The 23,803-nt window shown below is 35.8% G+C and overlaps 4 protein-coding genes and 3 pseudogenes across 4 annotated transcripts; 5 read left to right on the forward strand and 2 right to left on the reverse strand.

The window, feature by feature from the left end:
- Positions 1-426: 426 nt before the first annotated feature.
- Positions 427-2,428, forward strand: LOC120173720 (annotated as a pseudogene).
- A 4,318-nt stretch (positions 2,429-6,746) lies between these two features.
- Positions 6,747-7,455, forward strand: LOC120173686 (two-component response regulator-like APRR9). The gene is made up of 3 exons (XM_039180770.1): positions 6,747-6,908; positions 7,000-7,140; positions 7,432-7,455. Exons 1-3 carry the CDS (start codon positions 6,780-6,782, stop codon positions 7,438-7,440), a joined length of 279 nt encoding a protein of 92 aa, XP_039036701.1. The 5' UTR covers positions 6,747-6,779; the 3' UTR covers positions 7,441-7,455.
- Positions 7,456-7,460: 5 nt separating this feature from the next.
- Positions 7,461-9,889, forward strand: LOC120173682 (annotated as a pseudogene).
- Positions 9,890-10,668: 779 nt separating this feature from the next.
- Positions 10,669-11,363, forward strand: LOC120173721 (NDR1/HIN1-like protein 12). The gene has a single exon (XM_039180806.1). It carries the CDS (start codon positions 10,669-10,671, stop codon positions 11,347-11,349), a length of 681 nt encoding a protein of 226 aa, XP_039036737.1. The 3' UTR covers positions 11,350-11,363.
- A 3,230-nt stretch (positions 11,364-14,593) lies between these two features.
- LOC120173680 (RING-H2 finger protein ATL73-like) lies at positions 14,594-15,277 on the reverse strand. Its single transcript, XM_039180765.1, has one exon. The coding sequence runs from the start codon at positions 15,257-15,259 to the stop codon at positions 14,666-14,668; it is 594 nt and encodes a 197-aa protein (XP_039036696.1). The 5' UTR covers positions 15,260-15,277; the 3' UTR covers positions 14,594-14,665.
- Positions 15,278-20,532: 5,255 nt separating this feature from the next.
- On the forward strand, positions 20,533-21,968 carry LOC120173788 (metal tolerance protein 1-like). Its single transcript, XM_039180866.1, has one exon. It carries the CDS (start codon positions 20,533-20,535, stop codon positions 21,754-21,756), a length of 1,224 nt encoding a protein of 407 aa, XP_039036797.1. The 3' UTR covers positions 21,757-21,968.
- Positions 21,969-22,299: 331 nt separating this feature from the next.
- On the reverse strand, positions 22,300-23,601 carry LOC120173722 (annotated as a pseudogene).
- Between the last annotated feature and the right edge of the window lie 202 nt (positions 23,602-23,803).

Genomic DNA, 23,803 nt, shown 5'->3' on the forward strand with positions numbered 1-23,803 from the left:
ATTTCCAATCACCTGTACTTCTTATTTCGACAAGGATCAATAACATAAACAAACTCGAAGCTATTTGTTAACTACTTGCATTGGACACATGATTATCTCGTGTCGTCAAACTTGGAGCTATTTGTTAACTACTTGCAGTGGACACATGAAGATGAATGACATATTAAAAGAAATTTCAGTATTTTAAGTCTAAACCTTGAATATTCAAACTTCATTAACGGTGTATGAAATAATTTTAGTATTTTATCAAGAAATTATACTATTATTTGAGTTAATCAATTCAATAGATGAATTGATCCGATTTCTGATGGGGCATAGCAAAAACAGAGAAATAAACAACAAAGTTCTGAAATTTAAATCTCGTCCAAGTGTGTATAAGTTATTAAATGAATATGGTTGAAGGGCTTCGGTTTGATTCCCCACCTCATGAAAGAAAGCCAAAATCTTTCCAACGCTCCCCTCGACCATTCCAACGCCCTTTCCCTTGTTTTCTCCGCCCCTCCATCGCTCCCTTCCCCTCTTATATACTCCTCCCTCTCTTTCTCTTCTTCACTTCCCATTTTCTCTCCTTTTCCCATCCCATTGAGAAAAAAAGGAAGAAAATGGCTACCGCTTTCTCAGCTCACAAGTTCGCTGCTCAACCTTTCTGCACCATTTCCCCAAGTTCTCAAGACAAGCCTCTCAAAATCCCCTTCCTCGGATCCACCCGTAAACTTCTCCGCCTCAGTTCCGCCCCCAATTGTATCTCAGCCGTCGACCTTCTGGACCCGTCGTCGCCGTCTCCGATGTCGTCAAGGCAAGGAAACCCACACACAACCCCAGCTTGGTAACACTAACAACCCCATTTTCACTTTATGAAATTATATGTTTTAGTTATATCTGTTTCACACCGAGTCCAAGATTTTGTTCAATTTCATTTTACTTTTTTCAGTTGATTACGAAAGATGAAGGGTTGGAATTGTACGAGATATGGTATTAGGAAGAGCATTTGAAGATATGTGTGCCCAAATGTACTACAGAGGCAAAATGTTTGGTTTCGTCCACCTTTACAATGGCCAAGAAGCTGTTTCCACTGGTTTCATTAAGCTCTTAAAGCAACAAGACTCTGTCGTTAGTACGTATCGCGATCACGTGCACGCCTTGAGCAAAGGCGTTCCCGCGCGTGCGGTCATGAGTGAACTCTTCGGCAAGAGCACCGGCTGCTGTCGTGGCCAAGGTGGGTCGATGCATATGTTCTCGAGTGAGCACATTTGATTGGTGGGTTTGCTTTTATCGGTGAAGGGATCCCCGTTGCCACGGGTGCGGCTTTTAGCTCTAAGTATAGGAGGGAGGTTTTGAAAGAAGCTGATTGTGATCATGTCACATTGGCCTTTTTCGGGGATGGGACTTGTAATAATGGACAGTTCTATGAGTGTTTGAATATGGCGGCTTTGTGGAAATTGCCCATCGTGTTTGTTGTTGAGAACAATTTGTGGGCTATTGGGATGTCTCATTTGAGGGCTACGTCTGATCCTCAGATTTATAAGAAAGGACCGGCTTTTGGGATGCCCGGTGTTCATGTCGACGGAATGGATGTATTGAAGGTGAGGGAAGTGGCTAAGGAGGCAATCGGCAGGGCTAGGCGTGGTGAAGGTCCAACACTGGTGGAATGCGAGACTTATAGGTTTAGAGGACATTCATTGGCCGACCCTGATGAGCTTCGTGACCCGGGTAAGAATCTGGTCATCATTGCTTGCTTATTATTGCTAGGCCTAGGGCTATTATTACATTGATAGAACTTGAAGAACTTGCTTGCATGTGTTTTGTACTAGGTTGTCTTAAAGTTGAAGTGATTATTTTGTTTTGTAAACTCTGTATGTTCCATAGAACTCTGGTTGATATGTTTATACTTGAATTAAAGCATGGTGATTGTAGATGAATGATTCTTAAGGATTCGGGTTTCTCATTGAAATATCGATGTTCACAAAGTTAGATCTTTTAAGAGTTTACCAGTGTTCTCTTTTTCAATTTTGCGGTTCTTCTTTGGCAGCTGAGAAAGCTCACTATGCTGCAAGAGATCCCATCACTTCCCTGAAGAAGTACCTCATCGAGAACAATCTAGCAGGTGAAGCAGAGTTGAAGGCCATAGATAAGAAGATATGAGTTGTTAGAGGACGCTGTTGAGTTTGCGGATGAAAGCCCACTTCCTCCTCGGAGCCAGCTGCTTGAAAATGTTTTTGCAGATCCAAAAGGTTTTGGAATCGGACCTGACGGCAGATATAGATGTGAGGACCCGAAGTTCACCGAAGGCACTGCTCATGTCTAAGTTTTCAAAGTAGAGGGGTGATCAAACTATCGATGCTCACTATACATGGTCACATTTACTTAGTTTGTGCTGGAGGTCTCCATTCACTTCAATTTAGTGCTCATTGTGTACCAATTACGTTTTCTTTAGGTTGCCTATCCATGTGAATTTTGGGTTCGTAACATAATTTCCATTTGTATCTAGCGATTTTCCTTTGCTACCCCAAGAATAAATTAGGTACAATTTTCGATTTCAGTTAGATAATGATAGTTAAGAATAAAGGTAAATAATAATTTTGGTCACTTTTGTTAAGTTTTGATATCTTCCAACAAAGCTACAGCTCTATTCACTCGACTCTTCCTACGCAGCTTGCATTATATCCTGTACGAGTCTACATCCGGCGCAATATCTTTCCCGAACATTTTATTGAACAGTTTGTAAGCAAATACTCAGATCCCCATTCAAGCAGAACGCAACCATCAAAACATTTGTGGGCACTCTTGAAAAAGTTAAAAGCGGCCATTATGATGTTACGGTGAGAAACGAGAAGCTCAAGAATGCTATTCAACTGTCTGGGTAAGAGGCTGATATTGGATTCGAGCAATTTGTACAACACTTTTGACAGCTTTCTCCGGTAAATCAGCTCTGGCGTAGACTTTGTTGAGGTAAGAAAGAATCCAGATACTGGGTATTGATCGGATTTAAGGTGAAGGAATGAGACACTGTTCCGTGTTTGGGTTTGTCAGCGAGACATGATACCAGTCCAAACGGGAAAAAACTTACGCACACACGATGAAATTTTTCAGTGTTTTGGCCTAGTCGCCGAGCAGTGAAGATTGTAGTACGGGCTAGGTGTGTTGGTGAGCCGAGTCACATGATTCGATTCAGAGTTGGCACGTTCGGCTCTCTTGGCTACATGGGAGAATTTCATGTTTAACCCCTTTAAAAATCAATAATGAGTTATTATTTTAAAGTTCTATTTTTCCTTTCGGCTATACCATTTTGTTGAGGAAAATAAGGGGCTGAAGTTCATTAATTATGTCATTATTCTCACAAAATATATTTTAATAAATTAGATACATATTCACACCTCTATCGGATCTAACCCGTTTAATTCTCTTATCTTACCGATTCTCAACTTCTGCCTTTTAAATAAGAAAGAAGTTTTCAGCCTCATCTTTAGTTCTTAGGAGATAAACTTTTGTGTATCTTAAATAATTATTTACAAAAGTTATGAAGTAATGTTTCCCTCCTTTATTTTAAGTGTTTCTAAAGTCTGCTAGATCAGTATGAATAAGTCTAGTCTTTCTATTAGAAACAGTCTTAAAGTGATGTTTAGCATGTTTGGCTTCTATACAAATTTCACATTTGTTAAAACTAGTTATGTCTAGTTTAGGTAGAATATTCATATTTATCAATTTCTTTAAAGCATTAATATTCACGTGTTCTAATCTAACATGTCATATCAAGAGATTCAACAATGTAAGCAAAGTGGTAGCTTTATTTTTATTAAGTTGAGTTTTTATGACAAAAAAACACCGTTTAAAAAAACTTTCCCAACATAATCATCGGGGAAAGTACAAGTTTATCTATCTCAAAAACTAACTTAATGACTACGTTATTCAGAACCCCACCACTTATCAAATTTCTACGCAAGGCATGTACATAAACATCAAGGACAATTTTACCAGAAGTCATCTTGAGTAAAACCTTGCCTTTTCCTATCACTTCAGAGCTGCTAGAGTGAAATATCTCTCTTCATCTTCATATGGCCCACCAGCTTCTCAAGTGAAATATATCTCTTTTATGCTTGAGAGAATGTGGTAGTCGGACCAAGAATTGGGCAGCTTCTTAATGAGGACATTGGCTTGAAGCACCTCACACACCTGCATTCCTCCAGCGATGATGTTGGTGACCAAGTTCTCGTAGTCATAGACTTGATCCATTATGGGCTTGTCATCCATCATTTGGAATTTAAGCCATTCGACGACGACGTACTTCTTGATGCCTGTATCGCCAGCACCATACTTCTTCTCTAGAGTGTCCCAAATCGCCTTGGCATTTCTTTCTTTAAGAAACATGTAAAACAATTGTTAGACATGTGGTTGAGCAGGTGACCTCGTACCATTTTGTTATCTTATCATAATTTTCGTTGGTGGTGACGGCAACAGCAGCAGCTGCTAGGGCGACATTATTTAGAATCATCAGTATCATTTTTGGCAACTGGGGTTGGTGGCATGGTGGGTGATGGCTTGAGCAACACGTAGTCAAGATCAAGTTGCTCGAAGAATATCAAGATTCGTTGGGACCACCTCCGATTATTCTTTCAATAAAGTACATCGAACTTAGAAAGATCGGGAATAGCTTGCTCAAAGGTGATGTCATATTTGCAGTATATATGAATTCGTTTTTAAATTGTTAGAAATATGGACTGTAAAATCACACCGTTAGCATTGATAAAAATAAATAATAAATTAAAAAGGTTGAAACGGTAAACCGTGTCATGGCAAAGACCATTGCCTTATAAACGAATTCGTCCCGAAGTGTGTAATAGCTCCAATAGGTGGATCGTCCCGAGGTTAACATGGTCGCTCTAAATTTCGTACACCATAAATTGGAGTGAACTACTAGGCTAGAAATGAGTAAAATCGTCCACAAAAAAATCAAATTAATATTATTTTAATCCTGGAATTAAAACCTATTATAACTGCTGAAACATCCTGATGAATTTGGCTCAAAAACAGTCCAGGTTCATTGCATCAATATTCAACTATTATAACTCCTGAAATTAAAACATGTAACTCATGATATTAACTACTTATCTCTCATTTGAACAAAACTGGAAATCAGTCTAGATATATCTTAACGTTCTGATTTAATTTAGAAAAATAATTGTTAAATTTATTTAATATCAGACAGCTAATCAATCAACTATTATCATCTAAAATGTTTTGAATTTAAACAGTCATCAGTAGCCTATAAATATCATGACTCCTCACAAAATTTCTCTAAAAAGATAGTATTCGCACGGACGTGTTAAATACACATATTACTTTGACCACGAGCCAAGCCAGACGGACGATGATGGCGGCACGAGAGTCCCTCTTGTTCTCTATCATTCAACAAGAGAGTGGAGAATACAAACCTTAAATATCAATTCTCATAGTGTTTCTAGCTCTATGTGAGATTGAGCATTACCAACACATAAGGAAAAAAATGAGAATGTTTCTAGTAAATTTAATCCATTATCTAAAAGAATACGAGAGAATAAAATATTTTTTTTTTAAAAAAGAATACAATTCATCGGAGAGAGGAAAAATAATTTATTTATCTACCAAAGTTATTCAATGAGCGGTCCATAAGTTTCGTCCATGCTTTTGTCATGTTCAATATTTCATCCAAAACACCCTTCAATATCATTATGACTAGCCCAATATATACCACGTCGCAATTCGCAAAAATGAACCACGAATGATTGATCACGTGCTCTTGTAGTCTTGTTGTTGTTTTTAAAATTTTATTTTAATTCTTTTTAAAGAAGATAGAGAATGGTGCTTTGCCTTGTGAACCGAAATATATCACACAAAAAAGAATTTTGCTATATGGTTGGCTGGCCAATGGTCATGATTTTTAGTGATGGAAAAGCTACCTCGTAAGATCGAATGGATATGAAATGATGGTAGGGATGATTTTTTTACACTTCATTTAATGAATTTTGATTTGATTTTATAAAATTAAATTTTATATTTTAAAAATTTAAATTTAAATAGAATCAATTTAAGTTGATGGTGAAATATTTGATCGGACTAGATTTCAAAATAAAATAATTAATCTTGATATATTTAAAAATAATTATTAAAAGACTTTCCTCTTATTATTATTTTAAAATATCTAATTTACTTAATAAGATAAATAAATAAATTTAAAAAACCCAATGTCACATAAAAAGCAGATTCCATAACATCCACGTGTCGCATGCTCAACCATAGCTCCTCAAGCATGTTTAGAGATGCCAGCGTGGCAGCCGGCTCGAACATCCCACGTCCGCCCAACACGTGTTCTTTTCCACGTCTGGCGGCCCCCACCTACAATCACCACACTCAGCCGCGAAAAAATGGAAAGAAAATCAGAAACATTTGCCCGTGTTCCGCCACGTCATCATCGGTAACTATCGGCCAATGATGACCCACCTTTTTGTCTGACTCTTCCCTTCCCTCCTCCTTTCTTATTTTCTAATAAAAGACCACAAAGTCTTGGATTGCTTCTTTGATTTGTTATTCAAGAAAGAGGGAAGAAGATAACATTGATCTAATTGACTGAAGTCGAGTTGCCTTCGATATCAGGATTCGCGCTTCTTACATTGATGGAACATGATATCTGCAAAAATATTCCTGTTATGAGTATGAAGTCTCAACTTAACAGCTTGTTGTTGCTTTCAGATGCGAATCTAATATGTTAAGATTTTAGTTTCCCTTTTTTGGATGATTAAACAGTGATGTCATCTCAAGATTCAATTACCACGGGTTTGAAGTGCATGTTAAAAGGTGCAGCTGATTTTCTTATCAAACCTGTTCGGAGGAATGAATTGAGAAACCTCTGGCAGCATGTTTGGAAAAGACACATGGTATACAACGGTTGCTCTGTTTTTCTTGGCTGAAATCAAGCATTTAACTTGGATTCACCTTTTTCTTGGTCTTCGCTTTACTTTTTATCAGCTAGCTGGTGGCGGTGTTCCTCTTAAGCTACCTGCTACAGAAAATAATGCTGAAACCAATGCTGAGAGTGAGAGCGAGAGCAGCCAGTTCAGTGATTATGGGTCGTCTACACAGAAAAATAAAGAAGAAAGTGATACCAAAGTGAGCATTTTCTTATCTTTCGGTAAAGGTTTTGATAACAGCTTTGATAGTGCTGCTCAGGTTCTGTAATATGTTGATGGTTTTGCGTAACTTTTATAACATCGTTGTCTATGAGATAGAGCGTTCTTAGAATGTCCAACAACCAATGGAATTTATAATTTGTTAGGTGTCTGCATATTGCCAAGCTAAGTAATCTCCTATTTTTGTATGGGGATGTACTGATATCGAAATCTACCTTAGAATCCCGGATCCATGATGCAATTGCATATCTGAGGAAAAATTCTTTTGCAGAACAATTAGGTTAGCTTCATTAAGTTTCACATAGAGATTGCATGCTGTGCCACCACTTGTGCAGAAAAGCTGAGAGTACATACATGCAAAATATGCAGGGTCTTTCAGAGGGGAAGAGTACATGCAGGCAGGAAGCAGTAAGAAACTGTTGTTAAAATGGGTCAAGAATCACTTCGAAATGGAGGTCAAGTTGAATGTATGTTGTGCTGTTTTACAAAAAATTTAGATCCCTTTTCTGATTTCAGCCCTCTTTATGACCAGGGATATCTGACAAGTCCTTTATTTTAGAAAATTCATATAGATTGGTGAAGGTAAAGGAGGTTGCTTGTTGCAGTGAAGCTTGTGAATCAGATGCATCCAAATTGGAAGAAAACCCTGCTTACATTAAAGAGACGACTCATGGTGATGGTGTTGGACAACAAATTAATAGAGGAAACGCAAATGCTACTATCAGGGTTGGCTGCAATGATGAGCTGGTTAAACCGATCAGTGGGGCAATTGATTTAATTGGTTCGTTTAATAATCTACCAAAAGGCACCTTTGCGTGTTCTAGTTCAAGTGATGGTACCGGCAAGTATGAATTTTCTCCCGAGTTAGAGCTTTCTTTGAGAAGGTCTGGTTCGAGTAGCTCTAAGAACCAAGGTACCAGTGAAAGGCCCATGCTAAACCACTCTAATGCATCAGCTTTTTCATGGTAAACATTCTGTTTCCTTTCTGTTAATACTAACCTTAAGATGTATAGATAGATGTTTTAGCAAAAAGAAGAAAAATAGGCCCTTCTTTGTTCACTTGATATCTATTGTGGAGAAACCAAACGAGTTGCTCTCAGGATTTTTCATTTTATTCATTTCTCCATATTTTACCCTATCAAAGGACTTCTTTGTCTGTTCTTAAAAATCTATGTTTCTTGAACAATTGTATAATAGAAACATTTTGTGGAGAACTAGAGACATAGGTGTATCCATGGACAGTGGAAGCAATCTAGAGGTGAGGTTATTCAATACTCGCTGAAATCCCCAATAACAGAAGTGGTGGTGTATCTAATCTCTATATCTTCAAATTTTATGTAGCATGCAGTTTTCTGATGATTGCTAATTTATTTTTGCAGGTATAACAATAGCAAATCTTCACAGCCCGTTTTCTCTAGACCAGCTGGCAACCAAGATGCATTGAAAGAAGATGACAATAAATCTAAATCAGACCTGGAAAGTAACAATGATACTTCTCATCCTCATGTTGTTACAATGAGTGATAGTAAGGAGAATCTGACTAATCCAGTCACTAGTCAGTCAGAGCTATTAGTTCCGAGTACCCAACTTGAGCTGATTGATGTTCCAGGGCTGAGGATGGATGACTTGCATGCTGGATGTAATAATGCTTTTCGTCACGTTTATTATGCACGATCAAATCCACCCCTTGAATGTAGTTCTGATCCTTCTGGACGGAAAGAATATTCTCCCATTTCTGTGAGCACCTCAGCTCACATGAATCCTGATGTTCATGACCCAGAACAAGGTAACCACCGGTCTAATGAAGCAACCAACTGCTCCATTGACAAGAGTGTCAAAGAACCAACTAAGCAGGAGCCCGTCAGGCTACTGAGGTGCATTTCTCCTATTGCTAATCAGAGTGCTTTCAGCAGTTTTTGTGATGGTGTTGATAATCATGAAAAAGTCAGCGCACATGGAGATATTTTGAGTAGGAGTGATGCAGGCGCTAGTACTACCTGTGCTGCTGCAATTGATAGGGGCACAAATACTGGTATTTTCAATGATGGCAATTTCTTTATCCCTGATTGATCGAAAGGGATGGATACTCAGAGGTCCAGCCAAAGAGAAGCTGCTTTGACAAGGTTCCGGCTCAAGCGGAAAGATCGATGCTTTGAGAAAAAGGTATATTATTACTACTGCTATAATTGTATTTGGTGAGGTTGGCCAAAAGCTTTGCATACGGGACTTTTGTTGTATTCAGACATCCATGTACTTTCTTCCACCTATATGCGGCTTGGCGCCACAACTGCTCTTCTGCCGAATTTTATCAAATTTGTTTCCTCTAATCCATCATTTATGTTTCTAAGGTGCTATTATTGCAATAGGTCCTTTCTTTTGTAGAGGCCCTGCTGTAGGTGTAAGTATATTTTTACCAAGTTTAGACCCTAATGTTTAATTTGCATCGAAATCCAAACAATTTATATTCAGACTTACCTTGTAAACTTCCACGAATGAGATAACATCCTAGTTTGCCTTGTGGTGAGAAAAGAAAATCGGTAAGAAACCATTTTGTAGAAGCATGTCCATTTCTTTAACGGTTAACTTCTTTGCACAGGTTCGATATCAGAGCCGAAAAAGACTAGTAGAGCAGCGTCCCCGAGTGAGAGGACAATTTGCCCGTCAAGTGCAAAATGACACCCCGTAAATGATATTGATGCTCCTAATATATGACGATACAAACCCGTCTTCCCTTCTTGCTGAAAACATGAAACCATTTAATGTCCTGTTTGAGTAGGGGTTTTTGGAAGAAAAGTAGGAAAACATGTTAACCGAAAATATTTTGCAAGCTCCATTAGTGTGTGCTATTGGGCGATCACAGTAATTTTCTGCATCCAACTTATAGAGTTAATATTGTAATTATTTAGTGAGGTATTCTTGGTTCTTTTACCCTATATGTATGGTTGTTAATACTCATTGAATAACTTGCTACACGTAGTTAATATTGTAAATATTTTTGAACTCTATGGATAGAGACAAATGTTGATACTATAATTTTATAAAATCATTTTTTTTAACTTATATTTGAGATGTATGTTGATTGTAGACGAATTTTGTGAAAAAGCAAACTAAAACTAGATTTAAAATAAATAATTATTGATCTGACTCGAATAATTATTGTATTATATATTTAACAATAGTTATATATATATATATATATTATCTTCAACCCGAGTGCTTTTGCTAACGCCATATGCTTGCCTTTTCAATTCTACATTTTTCACACCTATTTTTTTCACTAATTAAAATGTCATTGAGAGAAAAGAAAGAGAATCCACAAAACCACTTTAGCACACCCATCGAACCATCTTTCCTGTTCACTTTATTATTCCGTTTCTCACTCCTGTTCTTCTCCTTCTCCTTTGTTTTTCATATACATGGGACACCGTCACTCTCCGCCCCCACCATCACCACCCAGGAATTATCCATTTTACACTACAAATAGCTCCCCGTTTGTATTCATTTTCCCATGACAGACCAAAACCAACCACCGAAAGATCCTCCGCCTCAGCAACCACCACCCAATATGGGCGAAGGAAAGCCACCTAAACCCAACCCTCCAGCCCCCGACCAAGGAGGCGCAGCCCGCCGCTTCTGTTGCTTATGCATTTTCATCTTTCTCCTCTTAGCAGGAGCCGCCGTCCTCACCGTGTGGCTCATCTATCGTCCCCACAAACCTCGTTTCATCGTCGTTGGTGCCGCCATCTACGGACTCAACGCCACCTCACAACCCTTCATTTCCACTTCCATGCAGTTCACCATCGTCACGAGGAACCCAAACAAGAGAGTCTCCATCTTTTACAACAAGTTGCAAGCTTACGTCTCGTATAGAAACCAACAGATCACTCCTACCATGGACTTGCCGCCGCTGTACCACGAGACGAAGAGAACGGTGTCGTTGTCGCCTGTACTCGGTAGCGGGATGGTGCCGGCGTCGGCGGAAGTGGTGAATGGACTGATGATAGACGAGACGTACGGTGTGGTGGCGCTGAAGGTGGTACTGTTGGGGAAATTAAGATGGAAAGCTGGTGCGATCAGGACATTGAAGTATGGATTTTATGTGAGATGCGATGTTTGGGTTGGTTTGAAAAAGGGTGTGGTTGGACCCGTGCCTTTGCTTGGAGCTCCTCCTTGTAAAGTCGATATATGAAACTCCATTGCCAATGCATATGTAGCTACTAGCTTTGGTACTTTAGTTTCTTTTTTGTAAACTATCTGAATCACAGTTGCAGAGAGGAACATAACATGTGGTCGTAATAAGCAAATGTGGTAAGAAAAAAGTTAATGCAAAATGGGCTTCATTCATCTTCTTCCATTTTCCTCTTCTTTATTATCTTTACTTCGTTCAGTTCAGACTGCAGTAATGGGGGGTTTTGTCGGTTAACAATAGTAGGGATGGGGAATTGGGGATGCCATGGATTCCCGCACAAGGGATTTAATGTTCAGACGCATGGCTCTACATGCAACAAAACTTGGCCACCATTCTGCATTTGTTTTTTCGACTTGTAATTTCATCTTATCTCAGTCCTGTAACTGTAAATACTATCCAGCCACCATATATGTTAAGTTTAACAAATTTATAAAATTTTAGGCTAAGATAAGATTATAAAATTTTAGGGATCGGATTTTTAGTAAAAATATAAAATAATATTTAAAATGTATAAAAATTCAAAAATCTTAGGGAAGCGACCACCATTATTTACCCGTCTAGGTCCAACCTTGAATACCAATGTATCTGACGGACCCTCATTTTATTATTTAAATAAATCATATTTTATTTATAATTGTAACATTTTATAAAAAAATATTTAGATGGATGACATTAATTTTGAATAGAAACCATTAGTTTTATTAAAAGTAGAAAAAAATTCAAATTACAATAAAGATATATAACTATAACAGTAAACTATATATATAATAAGGACATTTTCTCATAATCATTAACACAAACTATACACTTAAAATCACAAAAGAACCTTATAAAGAAAAAAATTAAAAACCACCAAATAAAAAAATAATTACGAATAGATCTGACTATATCTACAAACGAACAATAAAAAAATAAACTATTAAAGGACTACCGACTTATCACGAATCAGAATCAAATTATTAAATTAACTATACACTTTTTTGTTTGATTTGTTTGATTGGGAACCTCAAATAATGGCGGGCATAACATCTATGAATATCAAATTGCTTGCAGTGTTTCCGGATTCTCCTATATATATATATATAAAGTGAAATAGGCATCTGATTCATTATCATTAATTAAGAAAAGTACTTAATATATAGCACATATTCGTTGCCGGATATACATATATCTATATATTTAATACGAATTACCCGTCCAGCTCAGTTGGTAGAGCGCAAAATTCTTAACCTTGTGGTTGTGGGATCGAATCTCACGGTGGGCAATTCATAATTGTTGGAGGTTTTTCACGGAAGTTGCTCTCAATCTAGTTGGGACAGCCTACTACCCTACCTCCCCTTTATCCCATTACATATGTGAATAGGGTCAGCTAATATATATATTTAATACTAAATAATTTTGCCAAATGAAGACTATAATAGATATAAAACTCTCTCATCAAATATTACAATATTACATTTTCAACAAATTCGAAAATCTACACAATTATAGAAGTAATAGTCATTATTATTTTCATAATTTTTTAATTATTTATATGATTCTGAAATTTATTGAGCTGAATATAATTATAATTGATCATATATGTTTGTAAAATTTTACATTTTAATTTAATTATGTTATATAAATTCTTATACTATCAATAGATCATATTAAACTTGCTAATAAATTAATGAATGCTTATTAAAAAAATAAAAATTAAATATATTTTCCAACTGATAATTTAGGGTGATTACATGTGATAGTATATTCTTACTAATGTTATATATCACTAATGTCTTGGATGTAAATAATTTTTTTTATTTATGTTAATATAATTTTGATTTTATTTGCAAGTGGTAGTATCTTCTTACCAATGTTATATATCATTAATGTCTCGAATGTAAATACTTTTTTTTATTTATGTTAACGTTTTGTTTTGATTTTTTATACAACATAATTTAAATAAATATAAAATTATTAAGAATATATGACCAGTTATAATTATATTACAGCTCAAAGAATTTTTTAATCATATAAATAATTAAAAAAATTATGAAAATCATCGTGACTAATTACTTCTATAATTATCTCAATTTTCGAATTTGTTGAAGATGTAATATTGTAATATTTGATGAGAGAGTTGTTAATAAATTAATGAATACTTATTGAAAAAACTAAAAAAATAATATCATTAATACATTTTTCGATTGATTGTATATTCTTGCTAATATTTTTTTATTAATTTAAGATGATTACGAGTGATTGTATCTTCTCGTTAATATTATATATTATTAATTTCTCTAATGCGAATACTTTTTTATTTATGTTAATATTAATTGAGTTGTTTTGCTTCTTGTTAAGGTTTAAGTTTTGCTCTATGATTTATGCTGTCACCATGGGTGTTTGACCTATTATTAATAAGAAAATTTCAAGCTTTTAGATGCTACATTGGTGGAATTCATGATTCAAAGACAAGATCAAGTAATGAACCACATTGGTGTACGTATTTGATGTTTTCTATTTGCTGTTGTCCATTGCCAAAACCACTGAAGTTTTAAATCTCTAACCTTTAAATTTGCAGCGCCAATGCTATAAGAACGAAGGAATTTGGACTCAAAGTATGACTCACTAATAGATATTATTCGCTGGAAGAGGGTGAAGGAGGTGATTACCAGCAGCAAAAAAATAAAAGTTAAAGAGTATATAAACAAACTGACGACAAACCTCCGTTAAATTGAGTGGATTTCATTAATAGCATTGAATCATTGGTGGAGCATATAGTTGGACATGTTAGAGGCACAAAATTTACGTGGAAAACCCTTAAATAATATAGAGTAAAAATCACGGACAACAGTAGAAGAATTTCACTATGAGAAAATAGGAATTACAACCTCTCTCGATCTACCTAGGAGAAAACAATGATAATTCTCTCTTGATAAAAAGGAGAAAACAACTCTCAAGAAACTCTCTAAATTCTCTCTAGTATTGAAAGAAAGCTAGAATGCTTTGGGATGATTTTGAAGCTAAATGAGCTGTGGTATTTATAGTTGAAACTTAAGGACTAATTTATAAATACCCTAAATTACAATGACTAAAAATGATTTTACCATTTTCAAAAAATCAATAATTTTAGCCACCTAATTGCATGTGCACCGAAAGTTTCTTTGGCCATTTGTTGGCTGGCTTTTCAATTTCTTTGGCAGGCTGGCTTTTCAACAAGAAAATATGCAGAAATTAAGTTTGATTGAAAGAACAAAGCAATTCACTCCTTAATTCTGAGTCCTTTTGCAGAGAAAACAAGGATCAATAATCTCATTTGATTTTGTGAAAACAATAATTAATAATTATCACCGAACAGATATGCCATTCTCTCCAACCTCCATGGATCATATACGCCTTTGACTTCCTTATCTTCATCAGCAGCAGCAGGAGCAATAGCAATAGCTTCAAACGGCAGTAGCTTACGCCCGCACAAGGGACATGTCTCGTGACCCTGATCGATCCACCCATCAATGCACGCTCTGTGATACAGGTGACTGCAATTGCCGAGCTCTCTGATTTCTTCACCACCCTCCACGCACTCCAAGCATATCGCACACTCAGCCCACAACGACGATTGTTCCCCGATATCGGCTCCTAGTTTCGATCTTCCAAACTCAACCACCGGCAGCTTCGTCTTTATCAACTTTGAGACAACAGGAGCCATGAAGGGCACCGGCACCTGGGACGGTGAAGGTCTTCCGTCGTAGTCATCGAAATCCGCTTCATCGTAGTCCTGGTGGGGTTCAAAGAGACTGTGGAGTCTCTCAACTCGACACCAACAGAAGTCTTTCGCCATGGAGATGAATTCAAGGTCGGACGTTAAGAGGAGAACAATAAGTGTTACGATCACAAATTGTGAGAAATCAATGGAGTTGAAAAGCTGAATCATGCTTCAATATAGTCGAAAACTTTAAGACATATATGGCCCAATTAAGGGTTATGAGGATATTTATACCTATCTAAAATATGGAGATGAATATTAAAACTATATGGTAATACTAATATAATAATAAACTTGCATAACGTAATGAGTCAAAGGGAATTGAAGTGGTAGACAACAAAGTTTGGTATATTTTGATCAGTAAAAGGACGTGTGTATTGCATGTTTCACTACGCAGTTGTAGGCTGACCAATATTTTAATAGTTTAAATATGTAAAGGTCTTTATACTATTTTAAGCTTATCAATCTAGTCTCAAAAATGTAAATTTTGATTTATTTTTTCATTTTGATTTAATTTATTAGTAATTGTTGATTTGATGACTATAAAAAGGTTAAATAATTTCTAATTCTAAATATTTCTAATTGTTTTTAGGCCAATAATTAATGATAAAATTGAACATAAGTTAACAAAGAGGCTAAATTTTGTAAATTTAAATAATACAGATATTCAATTTAAAAAAAGACCCTAGATTTTAATATTTAAAATAATATAGAGACGTTTGGCAAATTTAAATCAAGTATAATTTTCAAAGTTAAATTACTTTTAATCTGTCGGTAATAACAATAATAAAATGATTTAACTTGATTAACCCCATGAACTTAGAAATATGTGATGGTTTTTCATAGACAAAATCAATGAGATAATGTTGTTGGAAAAAAATTTCATGAGATAATGCGTTCCAACAATTAATTATTGAGATAAGGTGAAATCTACAGTTCGAATATATGTCGCCAGGCGCTCCTGACGACCAAGGAGGTCGCCATGCCGTTCCTGTGAGATGTGGTGAGCTGTTGCACTTTGCATGCTTAAAGATCGTCATGCACGCCGTGCTAAAATTGAGATCGACATGTTTCAGATAAAAGCCTAATTACCGAAATAGAAAATCATTGTTACTTAGAGAAATTTAGGTAATTGTCATGCACGTTGAAATGGAGGTCGTCATGTGATTCCGATGATCAAATTGGCGAGATTGTTAGTTAATTTAGGATGTAGGGTAGAAGCCTAATTACTGATATAGGTAATGCAGCAGCTAACCACAGCTCACAGGGACGACATTATTGATTTTATCGTTTTTCATATATATATATATATATATATATATATATATATATTCAAAAGGCTAGTCAAAGATGTAGTCCTTTCACTTGATTTGACATGTCGTTTAGACGGTAGTTTTAATTTCACACGTCAGCAGACTCTTGTTAAAATTACAATCAACATTTTTATTTATTAATCGACTCTTATTTCAAAGTGGAAGGAGTTTTTACTGATTCTTATATAATATAATAAAATATTTTAATTCTACTAACATATTCAAACAACGATCATATTTTTTAATAATTAAAATTGGATAGTTTTATTTATTTTTGTGTAATATTAGATAGTTATAAGGTAGTATATGTTCAAAATCTTTTAAAGTTATTGAAAATAACACACATACTCTGTATATGCAACTACTTAACCACCGAACTTCTAGTAAAAATAACATTTCATTTTATTACTAAGATCAAAGATTTCAGTTTTATTTATAATTATATACATAACATATTTAAATATTTTATTATATAAATTGTCGTATCCTATCGATGACTTTCTTAATTTTCTACATTTTTATAATTTCGAGACTAAAATAAAGATAAAGTTAGAAAGGCTAAAAATATAAATTTTCAGAAAAAATCCCTTCTAGGAAAATGAGAGTGCTGATGAGAATGCTGATAATGTTTAAAAATGTATATTAAAGGGGTGTTTGGATGGGGGAATGTGAGATTTTCATGGGAATGAAATTCATATTCTCCCGTTGGTTAGCCCGGGAATCTCATTTCCGGTAATGTAAGATTACTAATAGTGGATTTTTTTGAGTATATTACCGGGAATGTCATTACCTCTCTTTCCTTATGTATTGTTGGATTCCCGGTGTTTTGGACTAAAATACCTTTAATTTTTTTTAAATATCATTTTTCTATCATTGAATAATAAAAATTCTACGATTGTTAAATTACAAATTTATCCTTAAACTATTTTAGATTTACAAAAAAAAAATCTATAATTAAAATTTTATATGAAGTTCAGGGGTTAAAATAAAATTTTACCCTTTTATTAAACCTTTTTATATTTTTAATTTTGTAAAAAATTATATAAATTTTATGAATATAATTTTTTAAAGAAAATATATAAATATTTTTCAATTTGTTAAAAAAACAAATATATAATAAGGATAATTTGATCAAATATACATTCCAATAATATTTTATTCCTTTAACCAAACACAGTAATCTTACATTCCTGCTAAACCAACCAAACACAAAATACAACATTCCCAGTAATCTTATTTCCTGGTAATCTTACATTCCCACCGATAATCTTATATTCCATTAACTAAACACACCCTAAAAAAAATAAAAAAATATATCAACAAAATATGACAATTTCCATAATATCATCGACAAAAAGTAACGACTCCAGTCCCTGTTGCAATAATAATCTTATTTCTCTAATTAATTTTAGACATGTATCCATTTTTTAATATTTTTCAAAGGATTTATTTCCTTAATTTAGCCACGTGAGACACATACAAATGCTAATCGATTTAAACTATGAACATGATAAGTGGAGATCATTGTCAGACCACTCAGTTGTTGATTTTGGAATGGTTCATCACTGCCAGACCACTCAGTTCGTACGATTTTTTGTCACGTTAATTAATTTGTTAATTTCAGACTAGTCATCATTGCAAGATAGAGACGATCCTTGTTTTGTGGCTGAGAAGAGATGCAAGAAGCTCGGAAATTCATAAACCAAGCTATTCAAGTTAAAAACATTATCGCTTTTTATTATTTTTTAATTATAAAAAAATTATTAAATAATTTGGCAAATACTACTCCTAATTAATTTTGTGGGAGACTAAGTGCAATAGACTCATTCAGATAAAGAACATGCGTTTCTATCAAGTCGACAAGATTTGGAAACCAGCACATGATTAAACGATTATAAGTATATGTATTGAAAATAATACTTACAATTTACATTTGATGACGAAGACTTCATGTAACAAGACAAAATATATCGACAATCCTACTCCTTTTTCCGAAGAATTGTTCATAGCTTTTCAGTAGCAGTTGTCGTGAACTGCTTGTCTGTTTTTGTTCAGCCGCTTTCAAGTATGACTCATCTCCATGTGAAAGCCTCAATAAAGAAATGATTGGATGACGAGAAAATGACAACAGATTGTCAAATTCATGGATTTTCCTTTTCTGTAATTTGGAAATGGATGCAAGGCTGGTAAGGGCAATGTTGTAATATTGCAGAGGACTGCTGCCTTGTTGTAGTAATTTCCAATTTTCATTATTGGCTCCCTCCATAAACAGCCTACTCTCAATCCTAGGGCAGGGGCTTGGCTTCAAGTTTTAACATAGGTACAGCCCTATATCATCTCGATTTCAAAGGTGGTTTCTTTAGTCTATAAAGTATGCCTAATTTTTGCCAAAATCTGTACTTTTCACCATATTTGGTTATTATTCATACCTTCCATAATCTGGGGTTGTTATATTTAATCTGGGCATTATAGCTGGTTATGGCACCTTGCATGCCAGAGACCCATTTCAAAGTATTTTATCATCATTGATTTTATGTACTTTTTTTGTTTCTATTTTTATAAATATTTGTTTATTTTATTATTTTTCCATGGTGAGTGGTAATGAAATAGCTTAAAACTGTTTTTAGTGTGTATCCATTGTTTGATGTAATGCCTGAGAAGAAGTACAAAAGAGCTGTTCAAGATTGTGATGCAAGATTGGTTTTTTTCCTGAAGCTTCTATCTGTCTATGAGTTCGTCAATAAAATACTTCCAACTCACGGACAATTACCGTAGTTTCAATCTGATTGTGATGCTTGCTTTTTAATAATGAATTTGATCGCCGGGCGATGAGATCATTCACCCCTAGACTTGGAAAATGGCAATTAGGCAAGGTGTTGGTTTTGGTATGGTTAGTTGATAAGGTTAGTCTGTGCCAAATAGCCTTCTGCCTTTCCAGTTTTGTTCCTTGCCAGGGACTTGCTTCTCTCCCTAATATTTCATGTATACTCTCACACACATATATAACAGCTCCCTAATTTTTATGTATCAGCTCCTTGCGAGGTAACGATTCTTGCTTGTGCTCCTAATTTGCGTGTATCGGATCGTTGAGAAGTAACAATCTCGCTTACTCCCGGGTTTATTATATCTATCTTCTTTGCATAATGCATTTGAAGGCATTTACATGTATCTTGATGGTCAAACTTTTAATCTGTTAAATCTTTTCTCAGATGTTCAGTATCAGTGAGTTTCTGCTTAATGTTCTTTTAAACGATTTCCTATTCAATTTTTAGCTTTGAAATTTCGGGGACCGATATTCTTTTTGTAAACTTTTTGAAAGGATTATAAGAAACATCATGTTCCTATAACCCTTTACATCTATGTGAACGGTACAAGTTGGGGAAGTAGCTTCATTGTTATAGAGAAGAAAGTAGTTTGCATATGTGGAAGTAGTTCATTGACCAAAAGTCGATCTTTTGCCTATCATATGTATGATTTCAACTTTCCCCCCTTTTTATCAGCCTCTTTTAGGCATATGATGCATGATCAAAATGCTGTGATTTATTGGATTTTGTTGGGTGCTTCATCAAAACATTCATGATGATTGTAAAACACGCATCCCAATGCTAGTTTGATTAGTTGATTCAAATATTAGGAAACAAGCACTACCATAAGTTCATTTTACTAATCCTCTGCTAGTTTCTGTATCATCAGTTTGTGTAATCGAATCAACCTTCTGTATCATAGACAGACAGCTAGTTTCTGGTTCACGTAAATGATGCTCTGCAGATAGGCATTTAATATGAGCACAATTATGTGACGGTCAGTACTTAACTGAAGTGTCAATATAGATGTTTAGGACCATATACCTATGAAAAAAAGATTGGTTCTGATAAGAAAGAAAGGAAGGCGTTCGCTTGAGTAATATATTTTCCTTGAAGAAAGTTCTTGAAGAACTTTAGTCTTAGGGATTCTCAGACTCGAAAGTCATCTATTGCTTATATATATATATATATATATATTGTTTCATTCCTTGTATATGCTTTTCCCTTATGGTTCTTTATTGTTGGTCATAAAAAATATAAAGAAAATAGATAAATGGATTAGGCATTATGTTTATATCCGCCATATTGTTGTGTCAATTTTCAGATGGAAGCGCAAAATCCTCAACGCAGACAAGATATTGAAATAAATGTGGATGTTGGTGAAGGCCAAAGGAGCATTGGAGGGAGTAAGATATGTGGGGAAACAGCTTGTGGACTTTCCAGTGCTGGTACTAGCTCTAAAGATGCTGAAGAAAGATCGGCTTCGATGCGCAAGCTTTTCATTGCTGTGGCGCTTTGCATCATCTTCATGAGTGTGGAAGTAGTGGGTGGCATCAAAGCCAATAGTCTAGCAATATTAACTGATGCAGCACATTTGCTGTCAGATGTTGCAGCTTTTGCCATCTCCTTGTTTTCATTATGGGCAGCTGGCTGGGAAGCCAATCCCCGTCAGTCTTATGGATTTTTTAGGATTGAGATTCTTGGGGCCTTGGTCTCGATCCAGATGATATGGTTGCTTGCAGGAATCTTAGTTTATGAAGCCATTGTTAGACTCATTAATGACACAGGTGAGGTGCAAGGATTTCTAATGTTTGTTGTTGCTGCTTTTGGACTAGTGGTTAATATAATCATGGCTCTATTATTGGGACATGATCATGGTCACGACCATGGCCATAGCCATGGTGATCACAGTCATGGAGTGAGCATTACCACACACCACCATCACAAGGGACATTCCACAGGAGAACACCACCACCATCATCCTGAGGAGCTCTCCAACGCCAAGCATCACCATCATCACGGAGAGACAGAGCACACCAAACATGAGGGGCACCACCATGTTCACAAAGAACAATCAGAGCCGCTGCTTGATAAGCCGAAAAAGAAGAAACGAATTAATATAAATGTCCAGGGAGCCTATCTTCATGTACTGGGAGATTCCATCCAAAGCATCGGAGTAATGATTGGAGGAGCAATCATATGGTATAAGCCCGAATGGAAAATAGTTGATCTGATCTGCACACTAATATTTTCAGTAATTGTTTTGGGGACAACCATAAGAATGTTGCGCAGCATACTCGAAGTGCTGATGGAGAGTACACCTCGAGAGATTGATGCAACAAAGCTGGAAACAGGGCTGTTGGAGATGGGGGATGTGGTGGCCGTTCACGAGCTGCATATATGGGCCATTACTTTGGGGAAAGTTATGTTGGCTTGCCATGTCAAAATCAGACCAGAAGCCGATGCAGACATGGTCTTGGACAACGTAATCGAATATATAAGAAGGGAGTATAATATCAGTCATGTTACCATTCAGATTGAGCGTTAAATGAAAGAGAAGAATATGGAGCATGCATGTACCTCCCTATTGTATATATGTAGGTGCCATTTAGATTAGCTTGTGATTATCTGTCTGGTCTGTATCCAATATCTAGTCAGTATATAGTATGAGAAATTTCGTTTATTGAATCCTTTGTTTGAGACCATTTCATGCTCGATTACTTGATCATGAAGCAAAAGAAAAACCTTCAATTCAGTAAGACAATACAGTGAATTAAAAGGCCAAAGCAATATTGTCATTTGACCATTTGAATTTAAGACACTTAGTGTAGTGTCTTGATAGAATGGATAACAATTAGTGCCCTTTTGCTAGAGAATAAGAAGTTGCATAAACCTTGAAACCTTTCTACGAATTCTAGAGAAAGATTAAAAACTACAATTCAATTTGAGATCTGTAAATTACATAAGTAAGCTGCTAGTAATAGAGATATGCAAATTGTTATTAAAAACAGAAAAACACCAGAAACATACATAACTTCATCTTTGTTAAAATGATGTGCTTATTTCAGATGCATTCAGCCTTTGCCAAGAGCTACTGCCATTTGTAGAACTCCATGACCCAAACATGACAAACAGAGCAATCAAATTTGACGCTCTTAAATCCGGCTTCGGTCCTCAATGCCAGAAATTATTCTTTTGTTCGTTCTTTTCCACCTGGGAATTGAGTCATCATTTGCACATCCAGGAGGAAAGTTCCCTTTACGGAAGGGATAGACTCAGGCATAAGAGGAGCTACAAATTCTGCAACAATCACTTTCCCATTTTCTGGAATCACTTTGTAGCAATTCTTCAACAATCTCACACACTGCTCGTCGCTCCAATTATGGAGAATCCCCTGCATCGCCATTGACACAAAACACAAAGTATGTTACACTACAATCGGAAAACCTTTTTTTCTACATTCAAATTAACTTACCTTCATAAAAATAGCATCTCCTTCCGGAACACTTTCAAACATATCTCCAGCAACATGTTCAACACCTACACAAGTGAAGAAGATTCATTCATATAGATTTATCTCTGTCTGTGTGTATAACATCTTTCAGCAAAATTCTATGTTGATATACCAGGATAGGTCGGGGCACACTGTATAACATGAGGCAAGTCGAAATTGATTCCTTTGATATTGGGGTATTTGGAAGTGATATGGTGAAGCGTGATACCAACGCTGCTTGATGCCGTTAAATCCCTTATAAGAATGCAGCAATTCCTTGATGTCTATTGTACTTATACTGAGCATTGCTGAGTTGAAAACTTGATTGAACCTCCATCCGATCCCACGTATTCGTAGATATTTACTCCATCATGCGCCCTGTTGAATGCAGTTCCTCCTTCTAAAACCGCATCTTTAAGATGAGACCTGGAATAAAAAAACCTTCAAATGATTAAGCATCTAACAAGTAAAAACTTTTTTATGTGAAGTTGATACGGACCAGCTATCCAAGAAGTTTTTATCTTGATTCAGGGCAAGGATAGGGGCAAACGACCCGGCATCTTCGTTGTGCAGGAAGTAATGAGACACCAGGGATAAACCGTAGTGTCTGGAGACCAACCAGCGAGCAGGTCAGAACATTGTGGCTCGCCAAAAGCGTAGCAATCCGGTCCTCCATTATTGGCGCAGACTGGTCTTGGTGGGCATTTTTGCTGCAATATCAGTGGCGTAAAGTTTGGCGTCTGGACCTCCTTTAGCAATTATCTCCAGAATCCCAAGCTCGCATGCTGTTTTCAAGGCCATAGATAGAAATGATCCCATCGCAAGCTGAGCGACAAAAGCATGAGTTTCATTGTCCATTTCACCAGATACTTCTCTGTGAGGTTCTAGTGAAGAAGCCATTTGGTTCTTCAATTGTTTCAACGCATATTAGTTTGTTCCCTGCATTGCTTATATTATAGCAGTTTTATAACATTAATGTGTCGTTTATTGGTAATTAATATATCAAATACGAGTACGTTGTTTACTCTTTTTGGGTACTCTCTCAGGAGTTCGCTGGATCTATTGAATACGCCGAGAAGCTGATTTTTTTGGCCTTCAATAC

Source organism: Hibiscus syriacus, unplaced genomic scaffold (assembly GCF_006381635.1).
Source record: "Hibiscus syriacus cultivar Baekdansim isolate YM2019G1 unplaced genomic scaffold, ASM638163v2 tig00111983_pilon, whole genome shotgun sequence".
Classification (NCBI taxonomy): Eukaryota; Viridiplantae; Streptophyta; class Magnoliopsida; order Malvales; family Malvaceae; genus Hibiscus; species Hibiscus syriacus.

Bases quoted from the DNA above. Each gene is read 5' to 3' on its own strand.
- LOC120173686 (XM_039180770.1), top strand. From the start codon at position 6,780: ATGTCATCTCAAGATTCAATTACCACGGGTTTGAAGTGCATGTTAAAA. The intron at 6,909-6,999 runs GTATACAACGGT...ACTTTTTATCAG, and splicing joins ATGTTTGGAAAAGACACATG to CTAGCTGGTGGCGGTGTTCC.
- LOC120173721 (XM_039180806.1), top strand. From the start codon at position 10,669: ATGACAGACCAAAACCAACCACCGAAAGATCCTCCGCCTCAGCAACCA.
- LOC120173680 (XM_039180765.1), bottom strand. From the start codon at position 15,259: ATGATTCAGCTTTTCAACTCCATTGATTTCTCACAATTTGTGATCGTA.
- LOC120173788 (XM_039180866.1), top strand. From the start codon at position 20,533: ATGGAAGCGCAAAATCCTCAACGCAGACAAGATATTGAAATAAATGTG.